At 45.8% G+C, this 27,908-nt stretch overlaps 2 protein-coding genes across 8 annotated transcripts; one reads left to right on the plus strand and one right to left on the minus strand.

Annotated features, from left to right (window-relative positions):
* Positions 1–3,842: 3,842 nt before the first annotated feature.
* On the minus strand, positions 3,843–7,988 carry SPAG11B (sperm associated antigen 11B). Its single transcript, XM_089903578.1, is given in 2 exon segments — positions 3,843–4,318; positions 5,868–7,988. Coding segments are annotated over 2 exon segments (249 nt in total). The 5' UTR covers positions 5,923–7,988; the 3' UTR covers positions 3,843–4,124.
* LOC111173351 (zinc finger protein 705A-like) lies at positions 7,443–26,921 on the plus strand. 7 transcript variants are annotated; one of them, XM_089903572.1, is made up of 10 exons: positions 7,443–7,658; positions 10,874–11,028; positions 14,947–15,017; positions 15,270–15,557; positions 15,839–15,909; positions 21,451–21,537; positions 23,355–23,481; positions 24,174–24,269; positions 24,762–24,838; positions 25,299–26,921. In XM_089903572.1, exons 6-10 carry the CDS (start codon positions 21,526–21,528, stop codon positions 25,947–25,949), a joined length of 963 nt encoding a protein of 320 aa, XP_089759698.1. In that variant the 5' UTR covers positions 7,443–7,658; positions 10,874–11,028; positions 14,947–15,017; positions 15,270–15,557; positions 15,839–15,909; positions 21,451–21,525; the 3' UTR covers positions 25,950–26,921. The 7 variants fall into 7 exon arrangements, with proteins under 7 accessions (XP_089759698.1, XP_089759700.1, XP_089759699.1 ...); XM_089903574.1 differs by lacking the exon at positions 10,874–11,028; XM_089903570.1 differs by lacking the exon at positions 7,443–7,658 and having other exon boundaries at positions 7,767–11,028.
* Positions 26,922–27,908: the final 987 nt, after the last annotated feature.

Below are 27,908 nucleotides of genomic sequence, written 5' to 3' on the forward strand. Positions count from 1 at the left end.
TGAGCATTGCCAGGGCCTCGGAAACAGAATGTACAAAATCCAGGAGGTAAAAGATCAAAGGAAGTCCCAAAGCTTAAGGCCACTTGGGCGGGTTGGAGCTTAGCAAGGGGACAGCTGAAGCTGGGGTCACCCGGGTTTTGGTGTGAGGGGTCTCGTAGTCCGTGTTGGAGCGGCTCAGGGCCCCACATGAGGACAGGCAACAGCCCTTGGAGACTTTGGGGCAGAAGTGAGGGTCGGGGCCTCGGAAGGTCTGGTCTGGCTGCAGACTCCCGAGTTTGGAGGATCCTTATTTCACCCCCAAGAGAGGGATGTAGCCCGGGACCATGGGTGGATTTCTGAGCTTCCGGGGCCTTGGTTTCCCTGACTCCTCCACACGTGATCGGGCTCTACTAGGTTCTTTCGGAGGCGATGGCATCATTTGCGTTTCGTGGAGGCGGGTTCTGTCCCAGAAGAGGACGTTGACAGGCTGTGCTAGTGCAACATGATCGTCAACGTGTACGGCCTGTGGCCCACTTTGGAGGGTTTTCGTGTTGCTTTGTTAAAATTCCATCGCGGCCTTTTCCTAATGCATCGCCTCCGAGGCCGGCGTGGGTTTCAGAAGGCAGAGGATTGCTCTGGAAGCGTGAGCGGGCGGGGCTTGGCCCGAGCGATGGTCCGTGGTATTAGCACAGTCACCTCCACAGCACGCGGTTGTCGCAGGGTAGGACCTGGTGGCGACGATCTCCTTCAGAGGCAGGTGAGGGAGCAAGCTTGTCACCTCTCTCTGCAGTTTACCTGTGTTCAAAGACCCCAAGACATGGGGAGGGCAAACACGTTCGTCTGAAGAGTCCAGATGAACCTGACAAAGATTATCGACATTGAACTCGGCTGAGGGACTGTTTCACCCTTGAGGGGTTTAAAAATCCACTCAGGCTATAATTGTACAGGGAAAGACCTTGTGTAAATGGGTCCGTGTGTATGCATGTCTGTATTCTGATCACTAAATTACTCCACCCACTGGTATTCAAATGTGATGTGTACTATTTCCACGTTGAAAAGCAATCTCAAATCATTCTATGTCTTACTTGAATCGAGAAGTTTCCACCATTAACTAACAAAATTAGTCACCAGTAGAGGCCCAATGCTCTATCATTCACAAGGAATTTGAACTCAGCGGATACAAATATATGCCCACATTTCAAATGAGGAGCCTGACAGGCATGACGGTTGCAGGACTGGAATTGGGGGTTTTGACTCCTCAGTCAAGAGTCTTTCCATGACAGTGTGCTCCTTATCGGGAGATGGTTTTGTTGGCCCCTTTTCCGTCTACGATTCTGTGTCTGAGGGGCAGGGCCAGGCAGGTGAATACTTGTCGTGGAGACTCAGGGTCCAGGAGGGCTCTTCAGGGCTTCTCCCAGCCTTGTTTCTCTAGTTCTGCTGCCTACGGTGGGGGAGCAGGGAGCCCCCGAAAATGAATGGGTCACGTGCTCGGCTTTGAGGCTATGTAATAGGGCAGAGCTAGTAAGGTCTTTGTCCCACTTTCTGACCAGTTGTGAGAGAAAAGAGGGGGATGCAGGCTTTAGGCTGTGATAGGGATGCAGCAATCGTCACAGTGTGGTGTCCCCAGTCCCCTGGTGGCTCCCACGTCCTGTCCTTGGGGCAGAAAGGACAGCAGTGGTAGATTGAAGATTGGTGTTTGAGGCTTGGATTAATTTATTCATTTCTTCACCTCTTTCACACTGACTGTGCTTGGCTGGTCACTAAAGTTCCATAGAGGAGTAAGACCCAGACCTGTCCTGAGGCTTTCACAGGCCAGCAAGGAAGTAGCCATGTAAATAAGTAACAGCAGCACAGTGACAGATCCTAACATGGGGGGCACCGAAGAGCCTGTGGGGGCACAGAGCTCCAGCAATAGATTCCTCTGTGCAGTGTGCAGGGGGTGGGGCCGGGAGGGTCCTGAGTGGAGGGACACTGGAGCCCGCTGGAGTGGAGGGAAGGACTGCTCTGTCCTTCCTAGCTGCTACTGGCCATCTCAGAAGAGGAAGCTGAGTCTTTGAGAGGCACAGTGGGAGATAATTATACTTAGCTCAGAAAAGGGAGCCATGGGGGATGTATAAAGACTTTCCAGGTATGAACACTGGACCCCTGTGGGACCCAGTTGGGCCCCTCTGTCTCTCACCGGCTGCCTGGGGCCCAGGATCTCGCCACCAGGAACAGTCCAGGCCCTCCTGGGGCCAGTAGAGGGTCCCGGCTCCCAGCTCCACTTCCACCCAGAGAAGAGACTAGCCAGAATCCCAGGCATGCCCCTGCCCCACTGCCCCGGCCCCAGCTATCCCTGATCACCGATGAGGCACTGATTCTACACCCACATGCTAAGCTGTCATGGCTCTCAGAGGTCTAGACCAGCTACCTCATTTTATTTTTGAGGAAACTAAGGTCAAGTGAAGGGACTAGAGGCAGAACCAGACACAGGTTCCCCAGTATTCTGGGCCCTGGCCCATTCCTTTGTGTGTGTGTTTGTTTTTTTAGTCGTTAGTGGACAGAGAGATGGCCCATGGAATGACAGGACTCTTGGCTGAGTATGTGTCTGCCTGTCCTGAAGCACGAAGACCTGTCGTGTTTCACTTGGGAGCAAAAGCTAAGCCTGTTTCAAATCCCTTCCCAGGCAGGCATTCCCTCCAAGGCCGGCACTGCTCCTCCGTCCTTTGAAGGGACGACAAAGGGCTCCACAGAGATGCCTGTGATTAAGAGAGACTCCACTCCATGCAGCCCCACGCGTCTGTCTGATTCCATTTAGAAAACAGCCATGAGTAAGTTTAGGAGAGCCTGGGGAGAGGCCGAGGCATTATACCAAATGTTCATTGAAACCTGAGCTGGGAATCAAGACGGGAACCAGAAGGAGATTTTCTTGGTGACTCTTAAAGTAAGTTCAGCTTATCTGTGAGCAAACTGGACTCGGGCAGTGAACAGAAATACAGAAAGAAGGTATCTTACCACGCTCTGTAATTAGCCTAGAAAGAGCTTGGCTCCTGGTCTCCGACATCAGGACATTTGCTTTTATTATTCTTTTACATTTCTTACTTGTAATGAATGTTCATTGCTCTTTGCATGACTGGTTCGACGATATGGTATGAGTGACAACTTCCAGCAGGATTTGGAGAAACGCAAAGGACCACGGGCTGAAGCGGCAAGGAATCTTCACAAATGAGAGCCCTGCCTTGCTTTGTTCACTCAGATATATGTTCTTCAGAGGTAACATAGAACAATGGGCACTTGATTGGTCAGATATGCCAGGAACCCACTTACGAACTGCTCACCTGGGGAAGTTCACTTAGCCTTCTGATTTTCATTTCCTTTCCATCCCTAAAATGGAACTGCTTCAACCTGACTATATTCTCCATTAGATTGTGTTAATTAGCTGAGATAACCTAAGACTAAATGTTTGAAAATTTAAAAAAATCCTATTTACATGTGACTTATTGTTATTATTTCTTGAGGAGTCTATGGAAAGGGGACAAGGTACATTATAGTCTGGGAATAAGTAGGATGAAGCTGGGATTGGGTTTGATGAGAGGAAAGATGTCATTTGGTGGAAAAGAGACCAGTAGATTGGCTGCATTTCTGTCTCTCTGAAGATGAGATCAGCTTGGTTTCTGGTCTACCCTATTTGTGGGTAGGTAAGAGACAGTCCCTGGACCAGGGAAAGGAGGTGGATATTATAAAATTCTGAGACTCTTTTTTTTTTTTTTTTTTTTATGCGGTACGTGGGCCTCTCACCACTGTGGCCCCTCCTGTTGCGGAGCACAGACTCCGGATGCGCAGGCTCAGCGGCCATGGCTCACGGGCCCAGCCGCTCCGCGGCAAGTGGGATCCTCCCAGACCGGGGCACGAACCCGTGTCCCCTATATCGGCAGGCGGACTCTCAACCACTGCACCACCAGGGAAGCCCCTCTGAGACTCTTTAAAAAAAAAAAAACAGAAAAAGACAAAGTAGGTAAGCTTTTAGGGAAAATCTTTTATAAGACCTTCACCACTGGTGCTGGAGTCATTCAACAAATATTTATTGAGCACCTACTACAAGCCACACATTCTTCTAAGACCTTAGGATACCTCAAGATCCCATCTGCCTTCTGGAAGCTTACATTTTAGGTGCTAGATCCACCATCCATCTCTGGTTTATTTTATTTATTTTTTTCTTCCTCTGTATGTGGTATGCAGCACCTATTCCAGGGATCGGAGCAGATTTCAGCTTTTTTCTCACCAGAATAGCAGAAAAAAAGTCTGCAGGTTCCATGTTGCATAAGACAGATAACATTTCTAATTGCAGGTGGAATGTCCCCTATTGATACACTAAATTAGAGCTGATGTTTAGTTCATATAGCAAAAGAATAAAGCATGACCCCAGCCCACAGGCCAGCTCCACACGGTTATTATACGCTTAAAAAAATGAAGTGTCTGGACAGGTTCCAGTTTAACTGGGCTTCAGTTTCTTAGCTTTAAAACAGGGACAATAATCCATATCTCAAAATTTTGTCAGGAAGATATATATAATACATATATTTTTATATGTTATTGTACTGTATCAGGCTTCTCAAGCTTCCTGGTGATGGATGTGAGCTAATGCAACAGGGAGAAGCAGAGAGAGTTTTGGAGAACAGAGTCGAATGATTGGATGGGTGGGTCTTGGTCTCTAGGGAAATAGGAAATCGTTCTGATTCTCAGCTTGTGGCCTAATTTTCAGCTTTACAGCCTACAGTGAAAAAAGAAAAGAAAACCGAGCTCTCCTCACCATAACTTGTGGACTTGTAGGTCAAGCACAACTACCCAACGTTCCCATAAGGAAAGCATTTTCTATTTGTCACAAGAAAAAAAAAATGGAGCTACATGTGGTGATGGCTGTTGGCTAGACTTCTTATGGTAATTATTTTGCAATATCTACAAATATTGAATCATTATGTTGTACACCTGAAACTAATGTAATATCATATGTTGATTATATCTCAATTTTAAAAAAGAAAGCATTTTCTATTTGGGAATGAGATGGTTGAAAGAAAGGTCTCATGTCAGGTCTGCAAATGCCAATCTATCGTGACTCAGAAAACCAAAACACCCACCGTGTTGGTCTTACATGATTTAAAAAACAACCTTGCGCGATATCTCAGCTCCAAATGGGGTGTACTCTCTGAAGCCATGTCATCTCAGCTCTGTCATGGCTTTTTGGGGAGGACAGCCGAGTGAAGAGATGGGCTGCGCATCTAATGAAGATCAAAGAAGCACAGACTAGGGATCTGGAGACCTGGATTGGCTTTCCTTCTACCGGTAACTAATGATTTCTCCTTGAACAACTCATTTCCCTGGCTATGGCTCAGTTTTCCTCTGTAAAATCGGCTCTCTGTGAAAGCTGGAGGAATGCTAGTGTCAGGCTGAATAACTGCTATGACTGTGATTGTCAATTGCACCGCAGGACAGTGGCGTTTCTTGGGAGCGTGGTTTCCTCTCTCTGTAAAGTGTGGGGTTTCCATAGAAGAGCATTCATTCCCTTCCAGCTCTGACATCTGTATGACTGTCATTTCTTTCCGCAAACTTTTCTCAGACTGTGATGAATGCTTTCTATTTGTATCGGAACAAAGATGACCCTTTGACTTGGGTTATGACCCTGAAAACTCATACTTAGCTTTTAAAAACCTCTTTATAGGGAAGATCAAAATGGTCCAGAGCTGAGCCCCAAAGGGGTCCACCTGCACCCACCAACAACACACAGATACACATCCAATCCCCCCTCCACGGACACACAAATCAATGAAATTCCTGTACTGCCTTCCCTAGGCTCTCCCAGCTCATCCCTCCTGGCTGGGAGCAGCTTCCTACCTTAACCAGGAGATATTTACCTGAGTTCATCTGGACCAAACAGAAGAGAACAGCGAACAGAAAGAGGACCTTCATGTTTTAAGGTTCCCTCAGGTCTCCCCGCCCTCCTGTGCAGAAAAGCAAATCTGATGAGAGAGCCAAGTGGAGTGGAGAGGAGAGGGACAAAAATAGGACATTTATAGGTTTTGGGGAACACTACTCAGGAATGAGCACATTTATCTGGTCTACTGACTAAGGCTGTGGGCAGAAGTTACTCAGATACCTGGATTCCTTGACCCCAAATCCTATACAGTCCTAGCTCCTTAATCTGTGTCCAGTTCCCACAGATTTGACAGGAGTGAGCTGAGCTCAGGTTACATGATCGCAACCCTGGAGAGCTGGAGGACCAATGGGCGGGGCTTCCCACCTCTTCCCCCATATGAGCCCCAAGGTGTTCACTGTTCCCCTGCCTAAGAGAATGTTAGCTTCTAGAAGTTAAATCCACTTGAGTCCATATATCTAATATTAAAAACAAACAAACTTAAAAGTTGAAGAAACTTGTATTAGTCACAGGAGAACCAGATGGGTTTTTCTATGGAAATAATCTTTTGAGAAATTGCTGCAGCATGAATAGCTGGAATTCAGTCTTGCCAAATTCCCTCCAGCGTGAACTTCAGAATTTTCAAAGAAAATAGAAGAGATTTTAACTCACATATTTCACATTAAAAATATTAAGGGTATAAATGAGGCAACTGAAATTTGAAAATACAGTTTTACTATGCTTTCTGATGTTCACATGAGAGAACAGATATTCCAGTCAAAGGTATCTGGGAGTAATAAAAATTGATTTTTCACTAGTTAAAAGCAAAATCCACATATCTCCTAAAAAGCACACTTTTTACAAGCCTCATTATCCATACTTGACACAAAGCATTCAGAAATAGAAAATTAAGGGACTTCCCTGGTGGCACAGTGGTAAAGACTCTGTCTTCCAATGCAGGGGATGCCACAACTACTGAGCTCGCGTGCCTCAACTAGAGAGCCCACGCCGCAATGAATGGTCCCGCATGCTGCAACTAAGACCCAACGCAGCCAAAAATAACAATAAATAAATAAATATTTAAAATAAAATATCTCATTTTTCAAATTAAAAATACTTTCAAAACAATAAATAAAAAATACTTTCAGGTAACTGCGGTAATAAAGAAAACTCTGAAATTACAATATATTAAGACAATAACGACTTAAGCAATGTGTAGGATGTCATTCACGTCTCAAAGGTATCACAGGACTCACAGGACACGCTCCCAAAAGGGATTTTTGACTTAAATCATTTTCTATTTTTTGAGAAGGAAAGGTCTCCGCATTCAGCACAAGTGGCCTCCCAACTCTAAGCTTTTACCTTGAAGCACCGTCAACATCTAACTTGAAGGAAGGCGTGCGCACCGCCCCTCGCCAGACGCGGGACGCCCTCCCGCCCACGCGGAGAGTCAGCTTTCGTGAGCGTCTGTACCCACTGATCACTGACCGGAAACTCCCTGGGGGCGGGGCGGAGGGCGCAGGTCACGGCCCCACGCAAGCCCCTCCTCCCTGGCCCCGACCCCCGATCTCGCAATTTCCGGCCGAGCCGGAAGCAGCTCTTCTGGCCCGAAGGCCCGTTACCTGGCGTGTGTTTCACTATTTCTCGTTCAAACTCTCTCGTGGATGCCCTCAGCGCCGCGTCCTCCACACCCGGAGTCCCGGGCCCCTCGACCGCTACCGTCCCCGCCCGCGGGGAGCCCCGCCTAGTCGGGGGGAGCTCTGCTGCCGGGGCCGGACCTGAATCTGTTCCGGTAAAATCGCTGCGCGGCTGGTCCTCGCCCAACCTTTCTGCCCCGGTTCTTTTCACCGTCTCCGCTCCCCACCCCGCGCCTTGTCAGGTCCCTCTCGGTGTGTATTCTCCGGCCTTCGAGGGCGGCGTCGGGCCGTCCCGCCTCCTCCCGACCCTGCGTCCTGCAGCCCCCTGTCCTCTCCTGAATCTGCGTCCCCATCCTGGCTCCATTCTGGGGCCCAGCCCTGCCGCTCTCCAGGCGTTCCCGTCACAGTCACCTCTTCAGAGAGGCCCCTGAGTCCAGCGCTGGGGGCGTTCACCCGTCCCCGCCCCGTGACACCCCGCGGTCTCGAATCCCATCCCACCCGGCCGTGCCTGCAGGGTGTGTTTACATTCCCGGGGCCGCCCTGGAAAGCGTGCTCTTGCTGTGCAGGGGCTGCTGCATTCAATTCCTGCGACTGCAGAGGTGCGGCAGGGGGATGACGAGAAAGGAGCGAGATCAAGGGAGAACCAGGGAGACAGAGTGAGATAGTAAAAGCAGGGGTGAATTGAGGTTGGGGGAGTGGGTCTCATGGGCTTGAAAAGACCCGCTAAGAGTGAAGGAGAATGACCTGGGCAGCAGGGGAATAAATGAAAATAGACCAAAAGAGGATCAGCAGAGATGGAAGAGGGCAGAGACGGGGAGGGAGTTACGAGCACCAGTAGCGGCGGGGGCAAGAGAAAGGTAGATCCCGGATTCATTAGTTGTGTTTTTAAATTTCCAGCTTACAGTCCCGTTTACAGGTATTGTGTCAGATTCCGATGATGAGGTCTCAGTGGTTTTCCAGTCTTCATCACATGTTGAAAATATTCTTCAGTGCTTAGCAAGTAATTTTACACTATTTCAGTGTGTTCTTACTAAGGATATCGGTAATTTTCTATGTCAACAGTCAAAACCAAATTAACCACTTAGTCTGATATTCAACATCTTTATCCCCTTTTATGAGCTTTTAACTTAGTGGGCTGTGAACTGAAGTTTCCAGCCAAGTATATATTCCCTTTGTCGTGTCTCTGAAAGTGATCAAGGGTGAGCTGGATTGTCCTCAGAAGTAGTTGGAAGAGAGCCCTTCTGTTCCTGGTGAATAAATCGCTGAGCTGTTTCCATTGCTGACCTCCTTTCATGTTTTCCAGTGCTACCAATTAGGTCTTCTTAAGATCATAAATTTCTTTTTATATTTTATTTTTGGCTGCGTTGGGTCTTCATTGCTGCACGTGGGCTTTCTCTAGTTGCGGCGAGCGGGGGCTGCTCTTCGTTGCCACGCGCAGGCTTCTCATTGCGGTGGTTTCTCGTTGCAGAGCACGGGCTCTAGGCACACGGGCTTCAGTAGTTGTGGCACACGGGCTCAGTAGTTGCGGCACATGGGCCCTAGAATGTGCGGGCTTCAGTAGTTGTGGCTCGCCGGCTCTAGAGTGCAGGCTCAGTAGCTGTGGCTCACGGGCTTAGTTGCTCCGTGGCATGTGGGATCTTCCCGGACCAGGGCTTGAACCCGTGTCCCCTGCATTGGCAGGCAGACTCTCAACCGCTGCGCCACCAGGGAAGCCCCGTGTCATTTTTTGATGGTTTTAATATGATGTTCTTCTGGAAAAGAGGAGTCAAATACTTGAGATTATTGTGATTAAAATCGTGAAAGGAAGTGGCTCTTGCTGAGGGATAGGAAATGTGATTTTTAGAGGCAGGCAGGGGTGAGAGGGCAAACCCTGCACAGTCTCATCCAGGCCGTGTCATTCCCGTGAGGACAGACCTGGTTCCTCTCCGCCGGCCTTTCCTGCTGACCCCCTTGCCTGCTCCAACCCAGCAGGGGGTCACGAGGCCACTCGACAAGGGAGGGCCCGGACTTCACAAACTAAGCGAAGATCAAAAGTCTCTCTCCAGGGGCTTCCCTGGTGGCGCAGTGGTTGAGAGTCCGCCTGCCGATGCAGGGGACACGGGTTCGTGCCCTGGTCTGGGAAGATCCCACGTGCCGCGGAGCGGCTGGGCCCGTGAGCCATGGCCACTGAGCCTGCGCTTCCGGAGCCTGTGCTCTGCAACGGGAGAGGCCACAGCAGTAAGAGGCCCGCGTACAGCAAAAAAACAAAAAAAACAAAAAAAAAAAGTCTCTCTCCAGTGAGGCGGGAGAAGAGGGCACTTGATTCTGAAGGGAGCCGGAAGAAAGAGCAAGAATGCTGTCGAGGGCCAAGGAGCCGGGGATGGGAGGGAGACTGAGAAGCTCGGGAACAAGAGGAAGGGGAACGTCTTCCCGTCCTCACCCGAGGTGACCCTGTGCTCAGCAGGTACGGAGGAGACCGTGGGGGCGCTCACAGTCACTGCTGGCACGGAGTGCGTGGGCTTCCGTAGGATGGGAGGGCGTTCTGAGGAAATGGGCAGAAAAACCCGTCTGCCCGTCTCCTGTTTAACGCTTCTGAGTCCCTGTGGTTTCACTGGCCGCAGGGGACGGTGTTTGCCACTTAGTGAGTCCCTTCCTGTGTGTGGCTGAGGCGTAGGGAGCGGGTATGAGAGGCACACCCTCCACACCGAGGGAGGATCTCAAGGCTGATGTTGGCTGGGAAAGAAGCTTTCCGCGTGTCTTTATTAATTCCTTGATTTGACCGTCAGAACTTTCATTGATTTCTGTCAAATAATCTGTTTCTCCGTTTTCGTCTTTAATATTTTATTTAAGCTTTTGTTTCTTTTAACTTTATCTTCTTAATTTGTAACAATTTGAAATGTCAACTCACTCTTGTTTCCTTTTACTTTCTCTTGGTTTATAAAGTTGAACAAGCCCTCTCTGCTTCTATTAAGTGTATTTAAAGTTAAACACTTTTTCCAGGTAACAACTGTGGCCCTATTCTATGGAGTTGATGTGTTCATTCTTCATGGTGATGATGACTCGAATTGGCAATGGTCATTCGATTGTATTGTAACCCTGTTGTTTAAACTGTCATTGTCTTTCAGATTGTTAGTTTTGTTTGTACTACCTGATTATTGTTTATTTTCATTTTCATTTTACTGTGGTAAGCATATGTGGCCTATTTGATCTATTCTCTTTTGCATTTAGCTAAAACTTTCTCTGTGGCTAATTACAAAGTCAAATTTGATGCGTGCACTGGAGGTACTGAAGTCTCTACGTTGGAATAAGTGGGGATAAAAAGTCTCTACATTTTGGATGTACACGCATGTTCACACACGTTCATTAAAGTATGTGTGTATGTGTCTTCCAGGGAATCTGGCCTCCTGGGAAGAAGGCCAGACTCAGGGACCATGCCCTGCCCACTAGCCCTCCAAAGCTCCACCTACTCTGAACAATAAGACTAGAGCACTTTCTCAGCCCCCTCTCGCTGCACCTTCTGCCACTGCCCCACCCTACAGCCTAGAGGTATGTATCGTTACTTTGGGATCTTGCCTCTGAGCCTGGGACAGTAGGTGGACAACTGGATGGTCCCTCCCTGCCCTCCTGTGCTTACAGGACTGTAGCGCAGCGTGAGCAGTTGCCTGGTTCTGGGCACACTCACAAAATACCGCACAGCCTCCAGGCAGCAAGGACCTCCTCTTTAGCTTTCCACGCGTGTTCTCTTGCACCTGTTCCAGGGCTTCCGAGGGGTCTTAGGAAGTTGTTCATTGAGCCTGGCCAGCCATGGACTCCCTCCCCAGGCCTTGCAGGCAGGCTCAAATGGTTGCTGGTCCCCAAGATGACTTAGAATGTTTTCTAGAGGCTCAGGCAGGCCAGAATGTCGTCGTCTAGTCTCTCCTGTCAAAGTGGCCACTCCAGGCCTCCTGAGACAAACTTGGGAAATTTGTGGACACTCGTTTCTGGAAAGGGCATTGGGAATGACTTGAAAGCATCTGTGTGTTTGTATTTTGTGGAACCCTCTGTAGTCCGCTTCAGTAAACTCGATACCCTGCGTGGATAGAGAAAGCTGATTCAGTGTTTTTTAACAAGAGTGATAAATCATAATTGTTGTAATAAGTACAATCACGGTGATTAACATCAATAATGATAATGGTCTTTATGACAAGAGCAATAATAAGAAGAAACTGAAGGAGATGGGAGAATAGACTACAGACCTCAGTGAATGAGTGATCAGATACCCAGTAGGACTTGGGGTGGTTCGAATCAGAGTCCTAGGTCTGCTCCTTGAAACGTGTTCTCTGAAGGTGAAGGACAAGCAGCAAAAGAGAAAAAGAAACACCGGAAGTGGGGCATAGGTGAAAGCAAGGGCCCCTAGGAGATCATCTGCAGGTGAGACTTTCCAGGAAGAGAGGAGCCCAGGTCCAGGGCCTCCCTGCCGCCCCATCCCATCCCCTGGACGTCTGGCAGGAGTGGGGGTCTCCCTGGAAGGCAGGGATCCCTGCTTCCCTACGAGGAACGTTAAGGCCCAGCACTCTCAGCCCTGAGTTCTGGCTGCCTGTCTGCCATCTGCTCTTCCTGGGTCCTTCAGTATCTGTGCACCTCTGTTCCAGTATCTCTGCCTGGGGCTGCTGGAAGGTGTCATCTCCCTTCCTCTGGCTGGCAGGAAGCCTGGGAATAAAACACCAGATGAAAAAGGGGGCAATAATTATGAACAAATCAGAGGATGGGAAAGATTTTTAATCATATGAGTACTTATAAACTATAGACACTCAAAAACATCCATTCAGAGCCAGAGCTAGATCCCATTCTACCTGGAATAGACTTTATGAAGAACTCCGTGAGATCCTCCATGGTAGAAGGATGGTTTAAGGGAAGATGCAGTAACATGTGGCACTCTGTGGACAAGAAGATAAAGTTGAGCCAGAGACTCTTCTTAAAAATGCCATGAAAAAAAAAAAATGCCATGAAATTTGGTGTAACTACAGAAAGCAGGAAATTCATATTAACTTGCTGTAAAAACTCCTCCAAAACAGGCATAACATATGAACACTCATCGCCCAGAAGTGCTCAAAGAAATGGATGTACCTCTGTAAACATACGAAGGTGCACAGACATATAGATATGGACACAGGGGAATAGCTGTCTATATGACAGTGGGAGGGCAAAGTATTGAAACAATGATACAGTTATGTAAACATGCCTTGCTTAATCTTCTCTGACTGGTAACATTAACAAAGTGAAAAATCCTACTTCATATGATGAAAGAAAACTGGATTCTCATACGTTGCAGATAGAACAAAAGTGTGCTACATTTGGGGGTTAGCAACCAGGCAATATCTGTTCACTTTTAAAATACACATGAGCCCACAACTAGAATGCATCTTCTGCCAATCTCCCTCAAAGTAATAAACTCATTATTAATTAAGAATGCCAAGTATTCATTCATGTTGACATCACTAAGAGGCAGGAGAAGCCAACTTAAAATCAAGCAGTGAGCAAATGGTTGATTAATTTGAGGTTCATTCCTGTATTGGAACAATAGAGAAATTTAAGGAATAAATTCTGTCTCTGGCAGAACACTCAGAGACCATTCCAGCCTAATTTTTTTTTCAGTTTTTTTTAAATTATGATAAAATATACATAGCATTTACCATCTTAACCATTTTACGTGTACAGTTCAGTGGTGTTAGGTGGTATTATGTTTATTCATACTGTTGTCCAAACTATCACCACCATCCATATCTAGAACTCTTTTCATTTTGCAAAACTGAAACTAAATCCATTAAACAATAAATAGCTTCCTGTTCCCTGCTTCCCCGTCTCCTGTCAACCATCATTCTGCATTCTGTCTCTGTTATACTGTATTGTTCTATGTATTCCTTTTTTTGTATGTTTTAATACTTCTTTATTGAATTAAATCATAACATTATTTTTGTCATATCATTTCCTTTGTTATCTTTACCATTAGCATGGATTTTATAGGTTAACATGTCTTTCACATCTTTCAGTTTCTCTCTAAGCCTTTCAGTAGTTCTTACTTAATCCTTACTTACTTAATTCTTTTTTCTTTTGCTGATTTTAAAGCCTGTCATCCATGTAAATTAATGACTTTTTAGCATTGTCATTTTCCTTTCTCTTATCTCCCACTGTGGTCTTTTCTCTTAAATTATTAATCTTAATTTATTTTACTTTGGCAGTTTTGGAGCTCTGTCAAGTCATTTTTCTTTCTTCTGTTGTCTTATAATCTCTTTCATTTTTGTAATTACGCTTTGAAGTTCTGTTAAGGTTTTTAATAGTTTGTAGTCTCTCCATTACTAAACTTATTGGATAGTTTTTTTTTAATTAATTAATTTATTTTTGGCTGCATTGGGCCTTCGTTGCTGCGTGCAGGCTTTCTCTAGTTGTGGCGAGCACGGGCTACTCTTCGATGCGGTGCGCCGGCTTCTCATTGCAGTGGCTTCTCTTGTTGCGGAGCACGGGCTCTAGGCGTGCAGGCTTCAGTAGTTGTGGCTCGTGGGCTCAGTAGTTGTGGCTTGTGGGCTCTAGAGCGCAGGCTCAGTAGTTGTGGTGCACGGGCTTCTCATCGCAGTGGCTTCTCTCGTTGCGGACACGGGCTCTAGGCGTGTGGGCTTCAGCATTTGTGGCTCGTAGGCTCAGTAGTTGTGGCTTGCGGGCTCTAGAGCGCAGGCTCAGTAATTGTGGTGCACGGGCTTAGTTGCCCCGCGGCATGTGGGATCTTCCCCGACCAGGGCTCGAACCCGTGTCCCCTGCATTGGCAGGTGGATTCTTTCTCTCTCTTTTTTTTTTTTTTTGCGTTACGCGGGCCTCTCACCGCTGTGGCCTCTCCCGTTGTGGAGCACAGGCTCCGGACGTGCAGGCTCAGCGGCCATGGCTCACGGGCCCAGCCGCTCCGTGGCATGTGGGATCTTCCCGGACCGGGGCACGAACCCGTGTCCCCTGCATCGGCAGGCGGACTCCCAGCCACTGCGCCACCAGGGAAGCCCTGGCAGGTGGATTCTTAACCACTGCACCACCAGGGAAGCCCCTGGATAATTTTTAAATAATGTTTTGCTCCAAGGCATAGGGTTCCTTGAATATTAATATTCAATTTTTTTTTACCCCAACCTCTCTTATGCTTTAGTCTTTTAATAGTTACTGCTTTGGTTATTTTTTCCAAGTTATTTTCATTGAGTTGAGTTCTCCTTAAGCCACATCAGTTCATGGTAATAGTTTGGAGAGAATAGCAGGAACTCCTCCTGGCTCAAAGAAGTGACTTTAACACAGGACATTTGGAAAGTTTGTGGGACCTGGTATTTGTATTTTTATAGTGAGGGGCTGCTTTTATTTACAGTTCTCATCCACTCATGACCTTCTTTGATGCCTTCTATTTGGAAGTGTGGGCAAAGCACAGTGATACCTAGGTACATTCCTTCCCACTCACAGGGCTGTTCTGTTTCATGTGCATCGTGGTTCCCTGGATGTCCCTGTATGTCCTTAGAAGAAAAATCCTCAAGGTAAAAAGAAATATTTTATGTTTCAATTTAAATCTGCCCTGAAGTCAAAACCTAACGTAATCCCATGGACAGTGCCTTATTAGTCTTCCTAGGTTTTCCTTCCTTGTCCTTGGATTCTCCCATATGCTCTCGATAACTCAGTAGGTAAACCGTATTTATGGAGTATCTTCTGGAGATTGTGAACTGTCCTAGATATTGACTACCTTTCCCCAGTTATCAGATCCTTGCATTAATCTGGGGTTTTCCTTTCAGATCTGATTGAAAGTACTCTCCTCCCTGCTGGGTGACTCACAGAGGAAAATAAGAAGAAACAGTGCCCAGAATCCAGCTATCACGCCACCCACCCACCCACAGACATTTAAATAACCCTCTAGATCCTCAGTCCCCTCAACTCACCCTAGAAGGTTCCAGTTCCTCATCAGAGTGCATGCATACAACGGGCAGAGAGCAAAGCTCGAGAACCACCCTGGCACTACTTGTCTCTGTGATGCTGAAGACATTCTCCTTCCTGTGTGTTACAGAGAAGATTCAAATTTCCAGGTATGGACCAATGTCTGGGGGAGGGGTGTCCTCACTATTGTGAAGATCAGGTACCTCAAAGCTTGGGGTAGAGGCAGGTGTTTGAGGGGTGTAGAACATAGGACCCAGTCCAAGTGCACTAAAACGGAAACACTGGGATAAGAGCTTAGGGCACAACTGGAGCAGGGCTTCCAACCACTCTCTGGCCTTGTGGTCACGGAGGAGGACAGCAGGGGCCTCGGAGGGGAAACCATGGGCTCGCGTCAGTTTCCGAGATCAATGTCAGTTTTCTCTCTCTGCAGAGTTTGTAAGCTTTGGAAGATGCTAGTTGAACATTCTGCACTATGGAGATGTGTACCTGACACCTTACAAGGTACGTATGGCCTCTATTTGGGAAAATGCTTGAGGGTCTCTGCTGTAAACCGGGCATGGCAGTTCTTACACAAAACCCATGCTGGGCTCCTTGGAGCAGGTATATATGACGGCTCAGTGAGCTTTGATATTGTCCAGGGGCCCTGAATATCTGTCATTCCACTCCCTGATTCAGGTTGAACGCAGTTGATTTTTGTCCTTTGATCATCGGAATGCTTGGGTGTTGCAGGGAGAGGCCCCGGTTGTCAGGCATCTCTTCTAGAGACATGTGAGAGCAGGGTTCCAGTCACTGAGTGTGGGGCTCTACATGATCTGAAGCATAAAGCCTTCTGAAATCATTCCAGCTTTAATTAAGGAAGCTGGGAAGAGGTACCCTCACCAAGCTGAAGTCTAGTTGCATGTTCTATACTTGAGGAAATTCCCGATCACCAAACTTGCCCAATCCTCACGAGTGTGGAACTACACAACTGTGAAATTTCAGAGTCACGGATCTTCAAGGACAGGGACTTCTCTCCACTGCCTTTCTAACACAACCTCGTCCTGGACCCTCTCCTTACCTTCCAAGGCAGGGAGATGATGAACCTGCCCAAGCTGCAGGCTCTGTGTTTCCTGCAGTTGGTGGACATTCCCCTCGTGCCTGACTAGGGGCTCATGATGGCTGTCTCTGAAGTTGATTGACTCCACAGCCTAAAACTGGTGAACTCCTTCTCGTCAGGTGGATTCCTGCAGGCAGTAGCCCAGCATCTTCAGAAGCTCAGTATGAGAGTGGGCTCAACAACCAAAGTATTGTCTCAGCTAGAAAGGATGGATTCCCTGCTATAACTGGAACTAAAATATTCCTCCCAGCACTGAAGACTTCCTCTCTGCTTCTAACATCCTCTCTGTTGGCCTCAGAATGCCAGATTCCAAGTCCTGCAGCTCCTGGAAGTCCACACCTCAGGCCAGGGGAGGGAGGATGCCGGGGCTCTTCTGCAGGAGGCGCTGCTACGCTGTGCGGTCACTTTTAATTCCAGGCCACACTCGCCCGCCAGGTGGTGGAAGCGACGCCCCCGTGTAACTCAGGCCTATCCTCACCGCCCTCACCTGCACACTGAACCATGAGAGGACATAACTCACATTAAACTGTGGTCAGGGAACAGACTTTTGAGCCAGATACACGTGAGCGTGAAATGTAGTTCAACCAATTATATGCTGCATAGTTTTCGTTAAGTCACATGAATCTTTCCAGGTCGGTTTCATGAAAGGAAAAGTGACAATAATAATGGCAAATGAGGGAATTCCCTGGCGGTCCAGTGGTTAGGACTCTGCACTGTCACTGCCAAGGGCCCAAGTTTGGTCCCTGGTCGGGGAACTGAGATCCCACAAGCCGCACGTGCCGTGGCCAGAAGAAAAGAAAAAATAATAATGGCAAATGAATAAATGGCAAGATTATAAGAATACTCCTGTTACCTAATATGTGATCAATATTGATGACATGTTTGGGTAGAGGGCTTCTTAGATCTTCCATAAGAGTTATCCATAGACTTTGTTGTCTGTACTTTCTGCTCAGTTTGCTTGGAACCTAAAACAACTCTAAAAAAATAAAGCATTTTTAGAAAAAGAATGAAAGGATATCATCTGTTTTCCTTAATTCCATATATGTGATTTACTTAATTAGTGAGACAATATTTGATTAAAAAAGGCATGCCTTGGGCTTCCCTGGTGGCGCAGTGGTTGAGAGTCCGCATGCCGATGCAGGGGACACGGGTTCGTGCCCCGGTCCGGGAAGATCCCACATGCCGCGGAGCAGCTGGGCCCGTGATCCATGGCTGCTGAGCCTGCGCGTCTGGAGCCTGTGCTCCGCAACGGGAGAGGCCACAGCGGTGAGGGGCCCGTGTCGCAAAAAAAAAAAAAAAAAAAAAAGGCATGCCTTGATTAGATCTACATTGACTTGGCGTGCAAATTAATCAGGGTGTGTCTTTCGATTTACATGATTGATGAGATTATCAGCTGTTTACAAAGGGGGCTTGCCATGAGAAGCTGTTTATCTAGAGAGAGAAAGAAACTCTGAGTTCCTTTGGGTGGGTGGTGACCGCATCCTCAATAAAGAGTTGGCTTCTTTGGTTTTTCCATGGGTTTGGGTAAGTAGTAGAGAGAATTTTTGTCAGGAAAGACAGACTCCGTTATTTCAGAAGAGTTTATAATCAGGAAATGATGGATCACATGAGTGCAGCCACTTGGGGGCAAGTTTCCTTACTGTGGACATAGAGTTTCTCTGTATTTATAATTCATATGTAATGGTCAGAGGTGAACTTGCCTAATCTTACCATGTATAGGTAGATTTAGACCACTGGGAGGGCAGAGCATAAATAAATATCTAATGACTAATTAGGTGAATGGCCTCAAGGAGTGGTAGAGTTCGGTGTAAGTTAGGGCAGAGGGGAAGGGAAAGGTTTAACTTGGAGTTTAGTGAAAGTCTCCTGCTAGTTGAGATTTAAACTGATGCTGACATAAATTGTGTATGGGTGGGAAGTTTGTGTGTGTGTATTGGGTGGAAATGAAGGTTGATAACAGTCCCCAGTGTAGAGATAACAGCAGTATGTGTGTGGGCTCAGCCAGGTCATGCACACATCAATGCCAGGATGTCTGGTGGAGCCGTTAACTAAGACTGAAGACTAGAGGAGGAGTGCTTTTTGTATTTGGAGGGGCAGAGGTGTTGTCCTGAGAAATATTTCGTTTTAGGTGTATGTAAGTTTCCAAGGAGAGATGATAGCACAGAAGTGGAATCCAGACAAGAAGCTGGTCATTTTTAACAGAGATAGCAGTAGAAGAAATGAGAGCAATTGAATAAATGTGTGAGAGGAGAACAGGAGCTCCCATTAAGTCTTGAGACACTCCAGTAGGACCGAGGAATTCTTTGCAGAGGACTGATAACAGAGTAGATCGAAGACAGGAGAATGAGGTTTCAGTTTCGGCTAGGAAAAAGTTCTGGAAAGGCGGTCAAGTTTCAACTTTTGTTTTCAAGGAAGACTCTGTCTGTGGGGAGATACTTGGTGATATTAACAATATGTATGCGTGAGATAATCATTGAGGGTCTTTGCAAGTCAAGGGAGAGGAGGACATGAGGGGCTGACGGCTGTACTTCCAGCTTGATGGCGAAGGGAGGATAGATGGGCAGGGACTTGAGAAAAAATAGGTTCAGAGGAGATTTTTGCTTCAAGTAAAAAGAGACATAATGAGCTTAACTGATGAGGGGACTGATGGACAGGTGTCCAGTAAAGGAGAACAAGAAAACAGGAGAGAAAGGAGTTCAGCTGGAGACGCTAAACTAGAGGCAGCATGACCCGTCAATTTGAAGGGAGAAAAGGAGTAACCCAGGGGTAGGAATGTAGGAATATCTGTAGCTATCATGATGGTGAACGGAGTTACTTTGTCACATCATGTAATCCGTCTGTGTTATGAACTGAATTGTGTGCCCCCAAAAGTCAAATATTGAAGCCATCCTCAGACCTCAGAGTGTGATGGTATTTGGAGATTAGGTCTTAAAAGCGGTGATTAAGTTAAAATGAGGTTCTTAGGATGGGCCCTAATCCAATTTGGCTGGTGTCTTTGCAAGAAGAGGAGATTATGGCACAGACATGTCCAGTGGGAAGACACAGGAAGAAGACAGCCATCTGGAAGCTAAGAAGGGCGGCCTCGGAAGAGACCAGCCCTGGCTTCACTTTGATTTCGGACTTAGAGCCTCCAGAATTGTGAGAAAATAAATTTGCTTAAGCTACCCAGTCTGTGATACTTTGTTACAGCAGCCTTAGCAAACTAATACAATATGTGTAGTAGGAAATAACCTCATCTTTTGAAATGTGAAGAGTATGTAGATTCAAAAGGCATGGTGACAATTTGAAATATTTATGGAGCAAATACTTGAAATATTTCTGTTTTACTTTGCCAAACATAGTAGAGTTGCCAGATATATTTGAAAACAACTAGGAGTAGGTGATTCTGTGTTTAGACAGGGGTCGACTTACTAGTAGTGTGTGTTGGATGCAGTCATGGAAAAGGCAGGTACAAGGAGTCACCTGCTATTGGGATTTTGATGGGGAAATCCGGTTAATAGTCCAAGGGACATAGAAAATGTTCTGGTCTTGGTAAGTGCCTGTTGAAATGAGCAAGTGTGGATTAAACTGAGCAGGAAAAATGTAGAGAGATGTAGCTTGATGTTTGAGAAGTGAAACAAGTACATTGGGGGTCCCCATGTGGCAGAGGACCTGAGTTTGGGGTATCAGAAGGCAGAGGGGTTGTAGTTACAGGTTGGGGCTCCTGATTAATGTCAGAGCAAGTATTCCAGGTAAAACCTGGATATGATGTGTATTGCATAAGGAATATGAGCATAGGAGACAGGCAGAACAAAATTAAAATTATAGATGCGTCATTTCTAGCTGTGACTTTGTTATATGATTAACTTTTTGGACCTCTTCTGTGTATGTCATTTGTTATATTGGTAAACAAACTAAAATCGCCAGGTTTATTTTAAGGCCTAAATGAGTGAATATACGTAAATATCCAAGCACTAAGTCATGTTTGATACAAACTTTTTTGTTTTTCTTTTTCTGGACCTCAGGTACAAATGGGTGAGTTAATCCTACTTTTGTTTATGATGCATTATCATCATTTTCCCATGAAATATATTTAGTTATTGGTATTTCAGGGGAGAATTTACACTTTATAAATGCTTTCTCTGTGTGTCTCTTGCACACATTTGTGTGCACGTATATATACATATGCATGTACACATACGTGTGTTTGTGTATAATGAAATGCAGGGATATTGCAGCTAATGAAGATTAATGCAGAACATGATTTCAAGGATTTCAGCTACCCCTTTACTAAGATAATCAGCTGGAGTTAGCCCAGCCATCCTTGACACAGAGGGCTCAAGACAGTCCACGACCGGAACACTATGACTCGTGTACCCCTGCTTCCTTCTGGAGCAGCGGATGTTAAGGACGAGACCGGAAGGGTGGGTGCCGCGGTTCCTCCAAGTGGAATAAGTCCTTAAGTTAACTCCCTCATAAAACAGACTTTTAGTTGATTGACTTCCAGGTCCGTGGGGGTCAGATCCAACAGACTTAAGGGAGCACTGCCATGAATGCTGGGGAACCCCTGCCAGTGTGTTAAGTCAGAATAATGAAATCTGAGAATTCCCAGTGTTTACCTGCAGGTGGGAACCAAAATCTACATGCAGCGTGGGTCAGGGGTCACTGGTTTGGAGTCAGGGAGAGAACTGAATAACTCTGGGTACCACAGGCTAATTAACATATGAAGCTCAATACTTTCCATGTTCTTGTCTGTAAGTTATTTGTATTTCTACTTTTTAAATTAACAACCACAGTTAAAGTCTTCTTACTTTTGAGCCTGGGAGAGGAGTAGAGGCCTCTGTGTGTTTCCAGTAGGGTGTGCACTGCATGTTTGTCGGTTAGACTGGGCGTCACACCCAGGTGAAGGTTTGGGGCTTCATGAAGGTGTGCACAGGACTGGAGTCTCACGGCTTCTTCTCCATCCGCAGCTCTGCCTGCTTAGTGCTTGGACTGTCTGTGAGTGAAAACCCAGAGAAAGACTGCTCGCAGCTGAGTTACTGACAATGCAGCCATTGGTGAGTAAGCAGTGCCCCTTTCTGCTGGAATTGCACACACTGCTGCTGACAGCAGATGGGCAGGTTTCTCTTACTTGCATGGATGTTCTAAGTGCAGTCAAGAAACATTCAGGGATCTGAGCTCCAATGAAATTTCCCCAGGACTCTGGGATGGTTGTCATGGGTCAAGAACTCCTTAATAACTAGTATCCTTCCTAACATCACACTCTTTTATTCCAGCCTCTGCTAAGCTTGTGTATTTACAGAAGAGGTGAGAGAAGTTTTCTTTCTCTAATCTGTCCATGGTCTCATTGGGGAATAATTCACTCGTTAATCACGTTAGTGGCTATCGTGGTCTAAGGTTGTGGTGAATAGAGAGGAGGGAGGAGGAGAACATTACAGTCCAATGGGGAGGCCGAGGTCTCATCAGGTGGGTTCAGTCAGTCCTGTCTTCACAGGTCCTGGGTGCGGACTGTGAGCTGTGAAGGGAGCACGAGAGAAGCTGAGGCCAAAGGAGGCATGAGGGATCATTCATTTATTTTTTTCCAGTTTTAAAGTTTTGATAGAATATATTTGCTCTTTTAGGAACTTCTTAAAAAGAAGATTAACCCTTTTTTTCATTTTTGGTAACTGGAATTAATGTATAGGGAGTATTATTTCCTTAATTGTGGCTCCATATTGAGGAGGAATAGAGTAAAATTTAAGACCCTGTGGAAAGTTTTAAAGAACTAGATAGACCAAAACGAGTCAAGAGGCTTCTGTTATCCTTCAGTAGAGAGACAAGCTAAAGAAAGGCGACAGTAAGGACTGGTGTTTGAGGTCCCAGAAAACATTGAGAGTGGGGGTCCTCCCACCAGAGGGACGGGTCAGGCTGGGTCTGTCCTTCAGCACAGCCACCCCAGAGTCCCCCCGGCTTGTGCTGCTGGACCATCTGACCTCATACCTTCTTATGAACGCCCAAGTTCTGTAGAGTTCAGCGAGACCACGCCTGTTGATACCAAGTCCTGTATGAAACTTGTTCATTTCTGAATAATGCTGGAGACGGTTTCAAGGTTCTCGGACATTTTAATAAGTAATAGACTAAGGCTTGTATTTAATACATGTTTACTTAGATAGGGAGAACTTCATTAGTTCATTGGATCTTTCAATACTCATAACAGGTTATTAAACCATTTAATAGATGAGTCTGAAGTTCATTTAGGGGAATGATACAACTACAGTTATGGTTTAAAAGTGGCAAATCAGGGCTTCCCTGGTGGCACAGTGGTTGAGAGTCCGCCTGCCAATGCGGGGGACGCGGGTTCGTGCCCCGGTCCGGGAGGGTCCCACGTGCCGCTGGGCCCATGGGCCATGACCGCTGGGCCTGCGCATACGGAGCCTGTGCCACAGCAGTGAGAGGCCCGCGTACCGCAAAAAAAAAAAAAAAAAAAAAAGGTGGCAAATCATAGTTATCGTTTGCCTTGGATGTGTCAATAAGTTATTGGAAATTAATCAGGAAGAGTTTCATGAATTTTCAAATGCAGCTTTTAATCACATGTCTGAACTCACAATTACCAGTTTTTTGGGAAGATTTCCAGGTTTTTTTTTATTACACCACACTTCGTGTGATATTCCTTTATAATAAAGTTTTATTAATTCAGACTGTGTATATCTCTGTGATATATTGAAAAGCAGTTGCCAGCTCAGCACTGAGAATGAACTGATGGGAACCCCAAACTCCGTTTGATCTTTCTGTACACCCAGCTTCTCCGCCCCTTTCCTCAGTGCTGCCACATCAACCCTCCTGCTCTGGACATTAGTAGGGGCTGCTCTGTCTGAACCACAATATCCATGTTTAGGAATCAGTGACATTTGAAGATGTAGCAATCAGCTTCACCCAGGAAGAGTGGGCCCTGCTGGACACATCCCAGAGAAAGCTGTTCAGAGATGTGATGCTGGAGAACATCAGTCATCTGGTCTCCGTGGGTGAGTCTGTCAACATTTATGTATGTATGCAGGTAGGTAGGTATTCATTGATTCAGTCAATAAGTATCTAGAACAGCTTCTGCATACTCACTCCACTCCCTGTCCTGATTCTTTCATAGACCTTATAACTACATGAGAGAAAGTTGTTTAATATATTACTTACATCTAGTTTGTCACCCCACTAAAATGTAGTCTTGACCACAATTTAATGTCTTTCTTGCTACTCAGTCTCTAACACTCAGAACAGACCCAGGAACTCAATGAATGTTTTTGAATGCATAAATAAATTGAGTAAATATTTTCTAAATATTCTGCTCTAGTCACTATGCTGAGGCTTGACAGCAGACTAGAGAAAATAGCAAAACCTTGATTATTCTTGTGGAACTCATGTTTACTGGCGTCTGTTTGAAGATAATATTCAACCGACTGTGGAGACATTTAATTTCTCCATTTTTTAAAAGACTGAGGATTCTGTGTTCTGTCTTCGAACTTGGCCATGGACATCAGCATCCAGAGGTCTTCACTATTTTGGTCACATGATCTGTACTTCAGTGTTTCCTCTGCTCATGGTGTTGTTGCCTGGGCTGAACTTCAGTGGTCTCCTTGTTCTTCCTCAGTAGCGTGTCCTGAACTTGATGATAATGCCCTTTTATTAGCACAGAACTCAAAATCCACCTTTTTTCCATGAACAGGGTATCAGCATTGCAAATCAGATGTGATTTTCCAGCTGGACCGAGGTGAAGAGCTGTGGATTGAAGGAAGAGGATTTTTCCAAAGCCACAGTCCAGGTATGCAGCAGCAGCCTGTGCTTCGGTATGAGGAGATGCCTAGTCAGTGAGTGAGTATGTACTTAGAAACATCAACTGAAGATTTCGTTACGTGAGTGAGGTTCTCTAAAACGTAGGTGAACGACATTGGGGCAGAATTCTTTAGATGTTATTATTCCTTACATATTTCAGTCACATTCATGTGTACTCCTGCCATTATCTTTTTTGGGCTTTAGGGAAAGTTAAACTTTCACATAATAACTCTTGTTCTCATCCTCCCCTTTGAAGCTTTTCCCTCTCTCTACCCAACATCTCATCTCCATTTTAATATTTTCATATTTCAGTCCTGAAAATCTTTACTAATTGTCAATGCCCTATAATGTGTTTCTGTTTCCTAGAGTATTCCCTATTGAAGTACCAATTTTTGAAACGTACTCATAAAGGTCTTGGAGCTTTTCAACATTTTCATTCCCCTAATGGCATTCTAATTTTTTTTTTTTTCAATTATTTTAGGCAGGGAAAGTGCCCTTAAAGAAATGTTAGCCACACAGCATATCAGCAGGAAAGACACATCTACAATCATCCCACTGGTAAGTTTCCTGAGTGTTAACCCTGGTCATCCAAATTAAAGACCTGGCAATGGAATGTTAGTAATTGAGCACAATAGCCTGATTTACATTAAGTTGGGATTAAGCTATTTCTGAGCAAAAAGTTATGGGTGGTTTGAATTTAGTGCAGAGATTAACCTGAGCTCAAAACCATAACCTCAGATCTTAAAAAAAAGGGGCAACTGCATAAACATTGCTCATATGCCTAGTCTTTGAAACATATTGCAGTCTTCAAAATTAGCCTATAACCTCTGCAGCTGGGAAGCTATAAAGAGAAAGCCTTTGTGTGTGCAGGGAGTAACACATCAGGCATATGCAGGTCATATCGGAAGGATTTTAAATGGAGACTCTCACTGAATGCTTTGTTTTAGATTCGCGTGTAGAGAAAAGAATGTATGTATGTGGACAAACCGTTAATAGCCTTTTATCTCCTTCCCAAAAGCAAGTATCTCACACTCCAGAGGATCACTTCGAATGTAATGATTTGGGAGCAGATTTCACTCATAGCTCCACACTGAGTCAACATTTGTTAACTCACACGGAAAAGACACCCTGTATCAACAAACAGTGTAAAAAATCCCTTAGTGACCAATCATACCTTAATCAACATAAGCAGATCCACACTAGAGGTAAATCGTGTGAGTGCCATCTGTGCGGGAAAGCCTTCAGTAATTGCTCTAGCCTTAGAAGACACGAGATGACTCACACTGGAGAGAAACCGTATGAATGCCATATCTGTGGGAATGCCTTTATTCAAAGCTCTGACCTTAGAAAACACAATCTAACTCACACCGGAGAGAAACCATATGAATGTCATCTCTGTGGGAAAGCCTTTAGTCAGTCCTCTAACCTCAGACAGCATGAGAGAACACACACTGGAGAGCAGCCGTATGAATGTCAACTCTGTGGGAAAGCGTTCAGTAAATGTTCTGCTCTTAGACGACACGAGAGAACTCACACTGGAGAGAAACCATATGAGTGTCATCTTTGTGGCAAATCCTTCAGCCAGTGTTCTGCCCTTAGACGACATGAGGGAACCCACAATGGAGAGAAAATTATGAATGCCTTCAGTAAGTATTCTGACCTCAGATGACATGGTATTATAAATGTAACAAACGTGGACAAGACTTCAACCGTAGCTTTAACATTTAAACACACCAGAGGACTCACATCGAAGAAAACGCTGTAATCAATGGGGAAGATCCTTCGGTTATCCTTATTCAACTTGACATATGCAAATTTATATGGAAGAGAGTCCATTATGTGTGATATTTATGTGGCAAAACCTTCAGTCAGTGGTCTGACCATAGATGACATGAGAGAACTCATACTGTCAATAATAACAACAGCTCTAAACTTTAAACACACTAGGGGACTTGCATCAGGGAGGATCCAGGTCTGCCATCAATGTGAAAATGCTTTCATTTATAATTCATGGTTAAACAACATGGGCAAACTCCATTTGGGAGAGCCCCTAGGTCTAATCACTGCGAACAAACATTCAGCCAAGCACAGTCTTGATGTGCACGAGAAAACTCAGTGAAGGAATGAATAACCATTACAACAGGAAGTAAGAGGATGAAGGCTCTTAAGGAATACCAAGTCATTCATCCAGGAGAAGTGATTCAGTGCAAAATCATGAGAAATCCTTTATTCATAGAGCCACACTTGTGGTACCTGTGTGGATTCAGACTGTACAAAACACACTCAGTGTCATGAATAAGGATGACACTTCAGTGATCTCTGATTTCATAATCAACGTTAAGGTTCTCACACTGAGGAGACAGCAGTCCTAAAATCAGTGTGGCGAAAACTTCATCTAGACTTCACATTCAGAAAAGCTAAGTTGAGGGGGTGAAAAACCCTTTAAAAGAGGCTTTAACATACAATTCAGCAAATAATTCAGAACTTTGAGAGAACTATTTATGGGGAAAAACCTGACATATAAATGCAAACAGTAAGGTGGTCTGGGAATACTGAATGCAGAATTTTGTAAGAAATTAAACTTTTTCCAACAGATTATTTGTAAATATTTAAACAATAAAGTTGGTTGCTTAAAAGTCTAGTCTGTTGGTGAAGTTGTAGTTTTCTCCATGCAGCTGCAAACACACAGATCTGGGTCTGCACTCCATGGCGTGTCGGGGAGACTCGGCCCGATTCTCTGTCTTCCCTTTCTCCACAGCCCCTTCCACACAGCTCACCTCCACTCATTCCAGCTTCCCACCAACATCAGCTGTCTCATCTATGCACTGATGGTGACACAACAGGGGCCTTCACCCCACTGGCTGGTTTCTCAATGTGCCATGACCCTGGCCTACCAGGTGGACAGTATCATGGACGTCTAGTGTAAACCACGGGGTAGTCCGCAGCCTGTCTCTGCCCCTGGGCAGCTCCGCGGGGCCAGAGAGACGGGCAGCTCTGCTGTTCCAGGCCAAGAACACTCCTTGGATTTTTCCGTGAAGCCCCTGAGTTGAGCTAGCTGGGGCAGGAGCTCATCGTGTGACGCCATCCCACATCTTATTCAGGTGAGTCCTGAGTTACGCACCTACTTGCTTCCCAAACAGAGCCACTATTGTGCCCTCCCCGCCAACACACACACACAGAGCAGCCCTGAAAAGAAGACCCCAGCAATATAATATCCCCTAACCTGTCAGACACCACACAAGCCTGTCTTATTAACGTTCTTTTCCCCAAGCAAAATGAAAGTTCTCTCAAAGCAGGTCTCTCCTGCTTTGCGCCTAGGGCTTGGAAATGTGTTGCCCTTCAACAAACTTCCATACTGAACCTAAACCTCAAGGGAAGTGTTCTCAAGAGATAACTCAGCTGATTTGTGCTCTTCCCAAACTAGCACAATCCCCAAATCATAGCTTGACAGGCTGATTAAATAAGCACATCTCGGGGTGAAACCAGTACATCATCATTTAAAAAAAAAAAAAAAAATGATTCTACTGTGCAGCTAGGGTGGAAACAGTCGTGTGCGAGGATGATGACCAACCAAAATCGAACATCTTGGTGCTGTGGCTGGAGGGGTATTGGCTGTGAGCAGGCAGGG

This window comes from Delphinapterus leucas, chromosome 21 (genome assembly GCF_059928025.1).
Source record: "Delphinapterus leucas isolate spDelLeu-1000000601 "Yukka" chromosome 21, BTC_Dleu_Yukka2, whole genome shotgun sequence".
Taxonomy (NCBI): Eukaryota; Metazoa; Chordata; class Mammalia; order Artiodactyla; family Monodontidae; genus Delphinapterus; species Delphinapterus leucas.